Genomic DNA, 12,770 nt, shown 5'->3' with positions numbered 1-12,770 from the left:
TTTTTTTCTCTCCAGACTTTGTAACAACAAATTTTTTGCACATGACGTCATCTCCGGCACGAAAATCTGGCCACATGGATAAAAATAACAACAACCCTGGGTTAAATGCCTTCAAGTCTTTCGCCACGAATCAAGAGTTAACCCTAACCAACCCCCAAACAAGCAGATACCTTCAAACAGCAACCACTAACACACCCTATGTTGATGCAAACAGATTCGTCCAGCACAAAACCAGTATCGATATGAATACAGAGTATCGAATCTCTAAGTCGATGGATGGCAAATGCTTGAAGGATACGAATCGAACCTACGATACCACACCATCAAATAACAGATCCAGTGAAATTAGTAATGGATTATTTAGGCCGTGGGAGTCGGCTGCCCAAAACACAGAGAACGGGACTGGTGAGTTGTGAATATAATTTTAAACGAATTCTAGAAGTAAAGACAAAAGTAAAGTTATCTTTTCTGATCTCGAGGTCAACAGGGCAGATGGATTAGTTAACACATTTCTGTAACCACGATATATGAAGTGAGTCAGTTCTATGCCAAGCCGCCTTTATTTTCCTTAGCGTAAGGCAGGTACTATTCACAGGAGGTTGACTCACGAACTCAATTGTAAGGTATACAAGCTACTGAAGATGGGGGAGGTGGTGTGTATAGTAGGTTGATTTCCCGTGAGTTTATGTCTAAGGGTGTTATATCAAGGTGTTTTTTTTGTACTAGAGGTTTATGATCAGGGTTTTCGGTCCAAGGGTTTAGTCCAGGTGTTTATGTCACGGGGGTTTAGGTCCTAGGGTTTATAACCAGATTTTAGGTACAACGGTTTAGTCCAAGGGTTTATGTTCAAAGGGTTTATGTACTAGAGGTTTATGGCCAGGGTTTTAAATCCAGGGACTTACGCCCTTAGGATTTACGTACAGAGGGGTATAAATCTAAGGGATCTTGTTTAGGTTTTTATGTCCCGGGAATTCATGTCCAAAAGGTATATGTCAGGGTTTTATGTCCAAAAAGTTTATGCAGAGTTTCTTCCAGGCATCTCTTCGGGGGGGGGGGGGGGGAGATGGATTTTATATAATAAACTTACACTTTTACACTTTTACTAGTTTCCGCCCCCCCCCCCCCTCGAAAAATGTTGACCCCCCCCAGAAAATTTCAAGTGCCCCCCCCCCCCCCCCCCGGAGGAAAAAGTCTGGAAGAAACACTGAGTTTATGTCCATGGGTTTATAACGGGGGTTTATGTTCAGGTTGTTTATGTCTAAAAGGTTTATGTTCTAGAGTTTTAAAGTCCCGATGGTTTGTCTCCCATGTCTGTTTATGTGTTTAATTCATTAACAAAGTTAGGGCTGAGGTTACATTGATTTATCTTTCTCTAAAGGTCAGAAACGAATCGAGATGAGCCCGCAACTATCGCCAAGGGACACGCTGACGTCATCGGAATCATCATCATCATCTACGTCATCACCCTCCATCTGCCAGGGGTCACCATCCTCTCTAGGCCAGACTTCGCCATCCACACAGTTTCCAATCTCACCGGTGTACCCAACGACATCATCTTTCGCCGACGTCTGCCAGAAATTCAGTTCCCCGGCTAGTTTTACGTACGGACCGGTTAAAAAACAAACAGCTTGGCCGGAAACCGGTCACCGGCCGTATTTCAATTTCTACAACTCGGATTTTAATCCCATGCAAAGAGACGTCTGCGGTTTGAGAAACGATTTCATGTACCCAGATACCGTTTGGAAGAAATGTTCGGATCTTCTGCTTCTTGGTCGCGAGATCCCATGTGACTATTACCACGGTCAAGGTCATTTCTTACGAGATAACCTCGGCGGCAGACAAAGCGAATGCATGACGTCGCTAGGGGCGCTGTCGGAGTTTACGTCATCGTTCAGACCGGAAATCACGGCGCTGGGGCAGGATATGACGTCATCGTACCACTGCGGGCAGTGCCAGAAGCCGTTCAGCACCCCCCACGGGCTGGAGGTTCATGTCAGGCGCTCACACGCCGGTTCAAGGCCGTTTGCTTGTAATGTAAGTATGGCTGTCTCGACCTGTTTTTTTTAGTTGAGTTACTTTTTCAGCAGTTTTACAGATGGGAGGCTAAAAATGCATGGGACAGTTTAAGAGTAGGTGCAAAAAAGCTTAATAGAAATACACAAATAAAACGCATGCTCGCTAAACTAAAAAAAAAACAATAAAGACTTAATCCCCTATTTACACTATGGGACGGCGTGGCCTAAGAAGTAGAGCTCTATGCTGTTAAGCTGTAAGTCTCGAGTTCGAATCTGGGTCCAAATCAATAGAACCTCCCGTGAGTCCACCCAGCTCTGATGGGTACTTATCTCATGTTAGGGAAAGTAAAAGCTACTGGGCAAAATTTTATATGCTGAGGTCATGAAACATATGAACTCTACTTCATCTGCCCAATAAATCGCTATATCTAAAAATTCTTCTCTTTACTACCCTATTTACTCTACATGAAATATCACATAAACACAGTCTATTGTAACTTAAACGTATTTACAAACAAACTAGAACACAGTGGTATCTAAATACTGTTAATAGTCCTAGAGTACTCACTAAAATTATTTCTTTGGTTTTTTCCATGTTCGTGGTTTTGTTTATTTGTTCCGTTACGCGTTAGGTTTCAAACAGACTTTGAGTGTTCACAACAATCTTCCTTCCCTCTTCTAATTTATTCTTGATTGTAATACTGAAGGGAATTGTCTTTAACATAACAAAGGGTAATGTTTCATCATATTATGCGACAAATAGTCAGTCGACTTCAGCCTGCTTATCTTTCAGGATTCGGTTCCAAGCTTTTTCCCGTCCAAGATCAGTCTACAAGGCAGAAATTGTTTGATTTTAGATTTTTCTCTCCCAAATGGTTTGCTCATATGCCCAGGTCCGAAAAGCGGACTTTACGAGCTAACATTCAAACGTTCGCCCACCCGACCACACCATCCCCTATGGCGTAGATCATATTCAGTCTAACTCGATTGTTAGGAAATTTAGTGGTAGATAATTACAAAGCTCATGGTTGCTAAACCGAAAAGTCTCGAGTTCGAAACCTCGAGCAAATGAGGCTCGTTAGCTGGGGAGACAACTCCAAAATTAAACAACTGCTGCCTTGTAGTTTGTTCTTGGTTGGACAAAGGCTATGGAAGCAAATCCAAAAAGAAAAGCAGACTGAAATCGGAGTCAATGGCCTCAATGGCGCAAAACCTGTTGACACGTATACTTAATTGTGTTGGAGGGGATCCCTTCCAACACTAAAATTAAGAACGAAGAAGAAGAGGTTCTCCTAATCCTACATTCTTTCCACCTACTTTCATTTTGTCATAGTTATTTGCTATGTTCTAAAGTACGTTTTTCCTGATACAATCACGCGCCATCTCCCGTCAACCTGCCATTACCAGGCACTCACTTTTTAACCTCGTCCCCAGGTGTGCAACAAGACGTTCGGCCACTCAGTCAGCCTTGACCAGCACCGCGTCATACACAACCAGGAGCGGTGCTTCGAGTGCCACCAGTGTGGGAAGACCTTCAAGCGCTCCTCCACCCTCAGCACCCACCTGCTCATCCACAGTGACACCCGCCCCTACCCCTGCCCCTACTGCGGGAAGCGGTTCCACCAAAAGTCTGACATGAAGAAACACACGTACATCCACACAGGTGAGTGTACGTTTGTCACATTTTTTAAAACATTGTTAAACTGCTTTGTTCAATAGCTTTATCAAAACAAACTTTATTTATCAAAAACTTCATTTTTTGTAGTGTACAAATTTAAATCGAGTGAAATAAAAAGGTGTAGTTTTAAAAGAAGTACCCTTCTGGGACATTGTTAAAAAGAACAATTGGTGGCTCAAGGCTTGTGAAAAAAAAACAATTAAAAAAGAAATAAAAAACAACAACAAAAAACAAACAACGAAATGACTATTCAAATAAGAGTGATTTGTTAATGGAATCGGGTCGATAATAAAATGCATTACATTTCTTCATAATCCCCAATACTAATAAATCACATAAATAAAAGTTATAATTTAATTTAATCAAATACATCAAATTAAAACAATTAAATCAACAGATAAACTGCATAAAACATATTCCAAATCCCTGTCTATTGTCATGACGATATTTGATGACGATACTAAACGGAAAAAAAAATTCTACCTTTCAAACAACACCAACACACAACACAGCTCCGTTACCACCCCCACTACAAACTTTCACTATCTTAGTGAGGCCTATAACAGACTGTATATTATGAGTCACCATCTATCTGGTTTCTATAGAGTCCACACACCATATTATTATAACCATCGGGGATTTCCAACGACGTATGCATCAATTCCATTTTTACGTGTAATTTAATCAAGTACCACACTTCTAATATTTCTAAATCGAGTATGCTCAACTTTTTTTTTGCGGTTTATTGCGTTTAAATAAAAAAAAACGACCCTAAAAGCTATACTTTTTAACTGATTCCGGCGTGAGTAGAATCAGAGAAAGTTGATTGCTCCCGCCCAACACAATACGACACACTCCCGCCCTTCTGTTTTACACAATCATCTCAGTCAACATAACCTACCTCTCCCCCCTCCTCCCTCCCCCCACACAATTTTTTCGGTAGTTCAAGTCAACCTATAACTATTTTTCTTGGAAATTTAAAAACAAAATACCACCTCCACCCCATCCCATTTTTTCCCCGAATACAACACAAGTGTCGTAACAGACGGCAGTAAAGGTCAAATGAAATGTCACAAACGTTGACTGGGCCTTAGCAGACGATACCGACACGAGCGCCGCCGACACGCGATTTATAACCTCATTCATAAAATGGACCCTCGAAAGATCAAGCGCGGATTGGCCGAATCCCCACGGAACCTTGACGCCACAGGAGAAGCACGTGACCCCCCCCCCCCCGCGACAAGCTCCCCCTAGCGGTGAAAGCATGTCCGCGATTTGTTCAACGCCGGCCAAAACCTTCGATGACATTTTCCGACACGCTGTCTGAGATTCTCTCCCCTTCCGGCCATGGTCCTGATTTTTGTTTTTTGGGAGGGGGAATCCATCTTTAAATAATTAATCGAGGCATTAATTTGGGCAGTGCCCACAGCGGTTGTGTAGGGGGAGAGATGAAGTAGACGACAGCTGTATCAAGCTTCGTCCCTGAACGACTCTTGGTAAAAAAAAATCAAATGTTGCGTCGAGATTATGGTGTTAATATTAGATGAAGATGTGGCTCTTTGTTGAAGTATGGCTTGTAAATAATCACTTCCTGATATATATATATATATATATATATATATATATATATATATATATATATATATATATATATATATATGCTCCATGTTTATACAATAGGGCCTATAGCATTTGCATTGTTATACTACTTAGTATCAACGGTAGTATGAGATATTTTCATTTCATAACACCCTTATTTGTGTCAGTCGATGTTTTTACTCGCAACACAAAAGAAGGTTTTTGGCACAATTGTTATTACCGGTTTGGCTTGTTGTGTGTGTGTGTGTGTGTGTGTGTGTGCTTGTATGGAAGAGGGCGTGTGGGGTGTGAGAGGTGGAGTCAATGGCGTCGAAGAAACAGCAGTCGGACCGCACCGGGTGACACCCGACCTAGCGACGCCACCGCCCTGTGTTAATGGTTTCACTCAATGGGTGAAAACATATTGAAATGGTGTACATGTAAAAAGTTTATCTAAACTTCTTGTTTGAATGTATGAAAAACAGCAGTCTACAGCTTTAAAAAAAATCTAGACATCTAAAAAAAAAATTAAAAAATCTTGGGGTGCTTACCCTATCCATTCTAATACCAGTAATTATTCCCCCCCCCCCCCTTTACAAAATATATAATTATTAGTTAAGCCATTGTCATCTTTCGACTAAACCTCTAAATATCGAACCCTGTACTGTCAAAGTTTTCAAAATAAGACAGGAAATAAAAACATCCGTACAATAGCCAACCGATATATTTCACATTTGATTGTACACCGTACGTCCATGTATGTATGTAAAGTACTATTTTGAGCCTGATAAGCCCATGGGGCAGGTGAAGTAGAGTTCAGCTGTTTTAGCATCCTCGGCCTATAAGGGGATAATGTTTTCAGCAATATGCCCACCCGACTTTATGTTTTCTAACCTGAGTCAAGTTCCGATTAGGGGTAAACTCGAGATTTTCGTGTTAGCAGTCGTATGCTTTACCATTCGACCACGCGGTCCCATATCTCCATTATGACGTAACCATTTCTATATTTATAATTGTATATTTTTATTATACAGAATTTATATTTTTAACGCTTTATACGCCTCATCTAGCAATAATCCGCTTCTTCACTTGTTGTCACACTTCCAAGTTATTTAACTTTACAACTAAGTAACAATGCAGGATTATTACTACAAAGTATTAGCAACACAACGTAAAGTTAAATAAAGTTCCCTTTTAAACATGACGGTTTACGGGGCAAGTGAAGTAGAGTTCACTTGTTCCTGTGACCTCGGCATATGAAGGGATAGTGTAGTCCGCACTATGCCCAGCCGCCTTTACTTACTTTGAGGGTGGGGGTGAATAGAAGCTCTTCCCCCAGGTTTGAGGGTGGGGGTGATGAAGATGATGAGAATCCAACACACAAGTTCAAGTCAAAATATAACGTTCTTCAAAAAAATGTACACATTCAACTTCCTACCACTACTACTACTTCTAACTGTTCCCTAGCTCTATGTATCTCCGACCGTCTCTACCACACTATCTACCTCTAATTCTCTACCTAACTCTGACCGTTCTCTTCGCTAACTATCCCTATCTATTACTAACTGCCGCTGATCTAACTACTGACCCACGCTTCAGTGGTCAGATGACCGTCCCACGTGACCGGTCAGTTCCTGTATTTTCATTGGTCTATCTAACCAACTAGCTATAGTCTGTTTCTACATCAACCCTGAACTAGCGTCATCACACTTACCCTAACGTCAGTAAGGTACTCATCAGAGTTGGGTGGGCCAGGGGCGTAGCGAGGGGGGGGGGGTGCAGACCGCACCGGGTGACACCATTTAGGGGGGTGACACCAAGGCAAAAAATAGCAAAATATATAGAGAAAAACTTGAGAGGGGGGTGCAAATCAAAAGGTTGAGGGGGGGGGGTGCAAATCGAAAACTTTAGGGGGGATGCAAATCTAAAGTTTGAGGGGGGGGGGGGCAAATCGAAAACTTGAGTGGGGGGGGGGGTGCAAATCGAAAATTTGAAAGTTTGTCCCCGGGAAGGGCCGCTACGCCTCTGGGGGGGTGACACCATTAAGTGCCGCACCGGGTGACACCCGACCTTGCTACGCCGCTGGGGTGGACTCAACACAGCGTAACACTTTTTATTCTTTTTTTTTTGCCGCCCCACACACTAATCACGTTTTGATCCGCCCTGTCCACTCAGACATGTTAATATTACCAGGATCACGCGAGTAGGTTTACTAATGCCCCTGCATTAAAAACTCATGGCGCACCATAAACAAATGGACCTACATACCCTCGTACCCTTAATCTTTATAGAGAGCGTTAATTCGTCAAAGTTCAGTGTTTCTATCCAAGTATCGGACGCCATGAAGTATTCATTCACCGATTCCTGCTAGCGATTTCTACCCTAAGTTCACCACCGCAATTACCAATCCCTCATGCATAATTTAGAAGAACCAAACTCGGATCAGCGCAGACTAATATGTGCTCGCATGTGCTGATTAGTCTGTTTAGCTAATTTAACATTTTCGTCTACTATACATTCCCCAAATAACATTTTTTATAAATAAATCGCTATACATAACAATAATTAGGACGATATTTGTTTTAGCGCTAGACTACCACGCGAAAATCTAGAGGCGTTGTTTCATATAATTTGATTCAAACGGCCTTTCCGGAAAAAGTAATTTCCGTACGATACAATATCCCGTAACTCCAAACGGGCTAATTGGCTAGTACTAGCGAGCGATTGTCCGCGACCTATACATTGTTTTATAATAGCATTGATGGTACGGCAACACCCTAGAGAAATTTCATAAGTAGCCAGAAAAGCAATTTATGTAACCCACAAGCAAAGTAATGACCCGACTTCCTATGATAAAACCACGTATTTCCATGCATATTTCAAACGTTGGTAAAATCGGGCATTAGGATGTAACGCAACGAGAAACTACGAGATTATATCATCAACGTTGTGAGTTATCATTGATGATTGCGATTGTCAGTTGCGTGCAATGATCGATTGGTTTTTACCAAGTTCAGAAATAGGCTATTTTTGTTACATTATCATCGAATATCACCTGACATCTTCTTCTGTGCTCTGAAATGTAAAGTTGGACGTAATTTTCTTCCAAGACAATTAAGTAGGCCTATTTAGTGTCAACTTGTTATGCGAAATATCGGCCTTTGACTTTTCTATTTGGATTTGCTTCCATAGCCTTTGTCCCATCAAGAACAAACTCAAGGCAGCAGTTGTTTGATTTAGGATTTGTCTCTCCTAGAAGACTTACTGTCTCCGAGTATCGATGCCTCATCTGCCCGGGGGTTCGAACTGGGGACATTTCGGTTTAGCCACCACGAGCTATGTCGTCTACAAATCAGGCCCGTCCACATAAAATAAACTGACATGTTTTTCGTTCAACCCTCCCAGATTTTTAACAAAAATTAGTATTTTTAACATCTTAAGGAATTAAATTTATATAGTCATAGATTTAATCACCCCCCCCCAATCCACGCTCTTACGTCATAGCACACACATCTCATCCAATTAGTGGCCTGACCAAATTTGAACGACCTTTTATCATGGTAGACCTAGCTTTTTTAAGGCAGTTATCCAGACTGTTTCACCACGAATACAACCATCATAAAATTTTAAAAATTCTTTTTGTCAAAGTTTTAATTTTTTTTAAAGTTGTTTAACTAAGATGTTTTTAAGCTGTTTAACTCAGCTGTTTGACAGATATTTAACGAAGAAGTTAAAAACAGCTGTTTTACTAAGCTGTTTAATGATGCAGTTTAGCACGACAGTATAACAAAGCTTTCTGCTTAAGATAGTTATCAAAACAATCCTAACAGCTTTTTTAACTAAGCTGATTTACTCAGATGTTTAGCACACATGTTTAAATAGTTGTTTAACACTTCATTATTTTAACACTGTCTAACTTAACTTTAAAAAACAGCCGTTTAACTAAAGCTGTTTAACAAAGCTTTATAACAAGGTTAAGTAAACCGTTTAACAATGCTGTATAACAAGGTTAAGTATGCCCTTTAACAAAGCTGTATAACAAGGTTAAGAAAGCTGTTTAACAAAACTGTATAACAAGGTTAAGCAAGCTGTTTAACAAAGCTGTATAACAAGGTTAAGTAAGCCGTTTAACAAAGCTGTATAACAAGGTTAAGAAAAGCCGTTTAACAAAGCTGTATAACAAGGTTAATTAAGCCTTTTAACAAAGCTGTATTACAAGGTTAAGTAAGCCATTTAACAAAGCTGTATAACAATGTTAAGTGAGCCATTTAACAAAGCTGTATAACAAGATTAAGTAAGCCATTTAACAAAGCTGTATAATAAGGTTAAGTAAGCCGTTTAACAAAGCTGTATAACAAGGTTAAGTAAGCCTTTTAACAAAGCTGTATTACAAGGTTAAGTAAGCCATTTAACAAAGCTGTATAACAATGTTAAGTGAGCCATTTAACAAAGCTGTATAACAAGGTTAAGTAAGCTGTTTAACAAAGCTGTATAATAAGGTTAAGTAAGCCGTTTAACAAAGCTGTATAATAAAGTTAAGTAAGCCGTTTAACAAAGCTGTTTAACAACTTAACAAGGTTAAGTAAGCCGATTAACAAAGATGCATACCAATGTTAAGTAAGCGGTTTAACAAAGCTGTATAACAAGGTTAAGTAAACCGTTTAACAAAGCTGTAACTCCCTCTGTCCACAGGTGAGAAGCCCCATAAGTGCCAACAGTGCGGCAAGGCGTTCAGCCAGTCATCCAACCTCATCACCCACAGCCGCAAACACACCGGGTTCAAACCCTTCGCCTGCGCCCAATGCGGACGAGCTTTTCAAAGAAAGGTCGACCTGCGGCGCCATTTTGAAACCCAGCATGCCATGGGAAATGTTCTTAAAACCCTGGATCTGGATATCATTCAAGCGACTTGACTTACTCCCCTTGGTATATATATTTCACTGTAGCCGTAGCACTTTCGTTAAGAAACTATTTGGACACAACACAAGCAATTTGAGTTATTTCCCTTGGCATGAGTTATTCACAGTATCACAGTATCGGAATGAGAACATTGGACATCATACGAGCAATTGGAGTAGCTTCCCCTTTCACTGTATCTCACAGTAATGGAAATATTGGACATCATATTTAATTTTCTGCCCTTGGAATAACTCCGATGAAAGCTTTTCCCGGTTGATTTTCAGAGTTACACTTCCTGCTTTTTCATCCTAATATAGGATGTCACGCAAACGTAGACGTATTCACTGAAGCAATACACTGTATAAAATATAAGATGTGAATTTTATGCTGACTGTTTCACTATATTATTCATGCACTAGTTCAGTTATGCACTGGCGATCTTTATTTTTTTCATCCAGCTAATTATTTCTATTTAATGCACTTGACGTAGTTTTATTTAACTAGTCCTTACTTTAATTAAGTTAAAATTACATCACGTTTCTTTTTATGATTGAAAATGAAAAGTATTTATGAAAATTAAACATAGGATAGATAAAGTAGAGTTCATTTCATTGTCGATTCTTGTCGTTTCGGCATTATGTAGTTTAATATTGAAACAACATAAACTAAATGTCCTGGTATATTTTATTATTTCTAACTGAAGAAGTAAATACCCTTTCGGACCTGGCGGTCTTAGGGTAGATGAAGTAGAGTTCATCTGTTTCAGTATCTGTATTTACTTTCCCAAGCATGAGTCAGGTACCAATTAGAGTTGCGTGGACTCAGGGTCGCACAACATAAGTGAGCTCCAGGATCCGAACTCGAGACATTTGGCTAGCAGTCGAGCGCTCTACCACTAGCCACACCGCCACATAGGTCATATATTTATATGTATATAATGTTTTATGTAATAATGATTACATTGATTTTGATAGTTGGCTAATAGAACATCGTTGAAATTAAACAATATTAAAACATCATATTTTAGAATGTGCGTGGTCGATGAAGGCTGTACTTTTATGGATAATTTATGTACTGACATATTAAATTTATGTAAAAAATTAACATAAAAATATTAAATGTTGTTGATATTAATCCTAATGTTACTTTTGTTGGTATTATTTCAAATAATAGTACTAAGCCATTTAAAGTTATTAACTGCTTTTAAATAAAAGATTGTCACCTCGTAGTTTGAAAATCTATAGTGTTTTTTTTTTAGAGTCTACATGTTTTTTGTATATTGCTTCCATCTTATAGCAGGGTCGGAAATGAAAATGATCTGACTTCAAATAGAAACACAAGAATAAATATCTCAAGGTTTCTTTGAAGAACTATGCCACAAATAATTTAAAAAAAAAAGCATAAAATGTATACGAAACGGTTTTTATGTAGAGGTATTCATTCCTCTAATCTTTTTCCCATTTGTGCCCGACACATTGGGGCTATTAAAATTGAGTTAATCTGTTTCAATGACCGCGGCATACAAGGGGATAATATGGTTAGCACTATGTTAATTCCCTAACGTAAGTTAGGTACCCATTAGAGCTGTGTGGACTCAGGGACGCTCTACTGACATGAATCCGGATTCAAACTCGAAACATGCGGTTTAGCAGTGTAGCTCTCTACTACTATGCCACGCCGTCCTTCCGTTAAAATAATTGCTTGAAAAAGGTATATTCCTGAAAATATAAATTATTTGGCCTATAATTGTGAATATAAAAACAATTTGTTCTATTTTTAAAATAAATAAACTTACTTTTTTAAAGTATTGATTTTTACAGTAATAAATGAACCGAACAGCATAGTTTATTTCTCACATAGGGGCATTAATTATTTTTTGGCGCTGAGTACCCATAGCAAAGTAAAAATAAGGGGCAATAACCAGGGGTTAGAGACTGGCGCTGAGAAAAATGAAAGGTGTTGGATTCCACGGGACAATACAACCATAATACAATACAATCATAGCCGGATTCTAACGAGGGTTCATTTGAACATTCAACGGGAATTGGAATAAAAAAAGGTAAAAATGTTAAATATTTATCATTTATTGGATGTGCGTATGTGCCTACAAACAAAATGTAAAGATTTAATTCGGCTAAATATGAAAATAATTAATTTCATATATTACCTCGCCTGTTTTAGTTTTTGCTGCTTACTTTTATCATTCATAATTAAATCAAACTTCTATTAAAAGATCATATTATAGTCAGATACAATATTTTTCATGCTATCATTCCATTTTTTTTATTACATTGATTACATTTTACATTTAAATCTCATTGTATTCCTTAGATAGATATTTAAATCTTCTTCATTATGTGATGATGAAAATTGTTTAACTATGGAAGTACGTACTGCAAATATTGAGTATACTCTAAATATTATATAGCAAGACTTATGTGACTTCTGTGTAGGCTACCGAGCGAGTTCATTGGGGTATAGACTGGAAAAGTGGTTCCAAAAGTGGTTCCACTTTGTGTTGCCAGAAAGCATATTTTTGAACCAAAATTGAATATTTTATAACATTTGTGAAATGAGTACAAAGTCACTTCCGGTTTTAC

General features: G+C 39.0%; 1 protein-coding gene across 1 annotated transcript; it reads left to right on the top strand.

Annotated features, from left to right (window-relative positions):
* Positions 1-1,395: 1,395 nt before the first annotated feature.
* Positions 1,396-10,184, top strand: LOC131932471 (zinc finger protein Gfi-1b-like). Its single transcript, XM_059289379.1, has 3 exons — positions 1,396-2,034; positions 3,450-3,678; positions 9,964-10,184. Exons 1-3 carry the CDS (start codon positions 1,396-1,398, stop codon positions 10,182-10,184), a joined length of 1,089 nt encoding a protein of 362 aa, XP_059145362.1.
* The last annotated feature ends 2,586 nt before the right edge of the window (positions 10,185-12,770 follow it).

The sequence above is a fragment of the Physella acuta genome, unplaced genomic scaffold (assembly GCF_028476545.2).
Source record: "Physella acuta isolate Inbredline_101_S28 unplaced genomic scaffold, ASM2847654v3 ptg002184l, whole genome shotgun sequence".
Lineage (NCBI taxonomy): Eukaryota > Metazoa > Mollusca > Gastropoda > Physidae > Physella > Physella acuta.
This window is presented reverse-complemented; position numbering and strand designations above follow the sequence as displayed.

What these genes read in the sequence shown, in the direction of transcription:
- LOC131932471 (XM_059289379.1), top strand. Translation starts at nt 1,396, where the DNA reads ATGAGCCCGCAACTATCGCCAAGGGACACGCTGACGTCATCGGAATCA. An exon ending in CAAGGCCGTTTGCTTGTAAT is followed by an intron (nt 2,035 to 3,449) that starts GTAAGTATGGCT and finishes CCTCGTCCCCAG; the next exon opens with GTGTGCAACAAGACGTTCGG. An exon ending in ACACACGTACATCCACACAG is followed by an intron (nt 3,679 to 9,963) that starts GTGAGTGTACGT and finishes CTCTGTCCACAG; the next exon opens with GTGAGAAGCCCCATAAGTGC.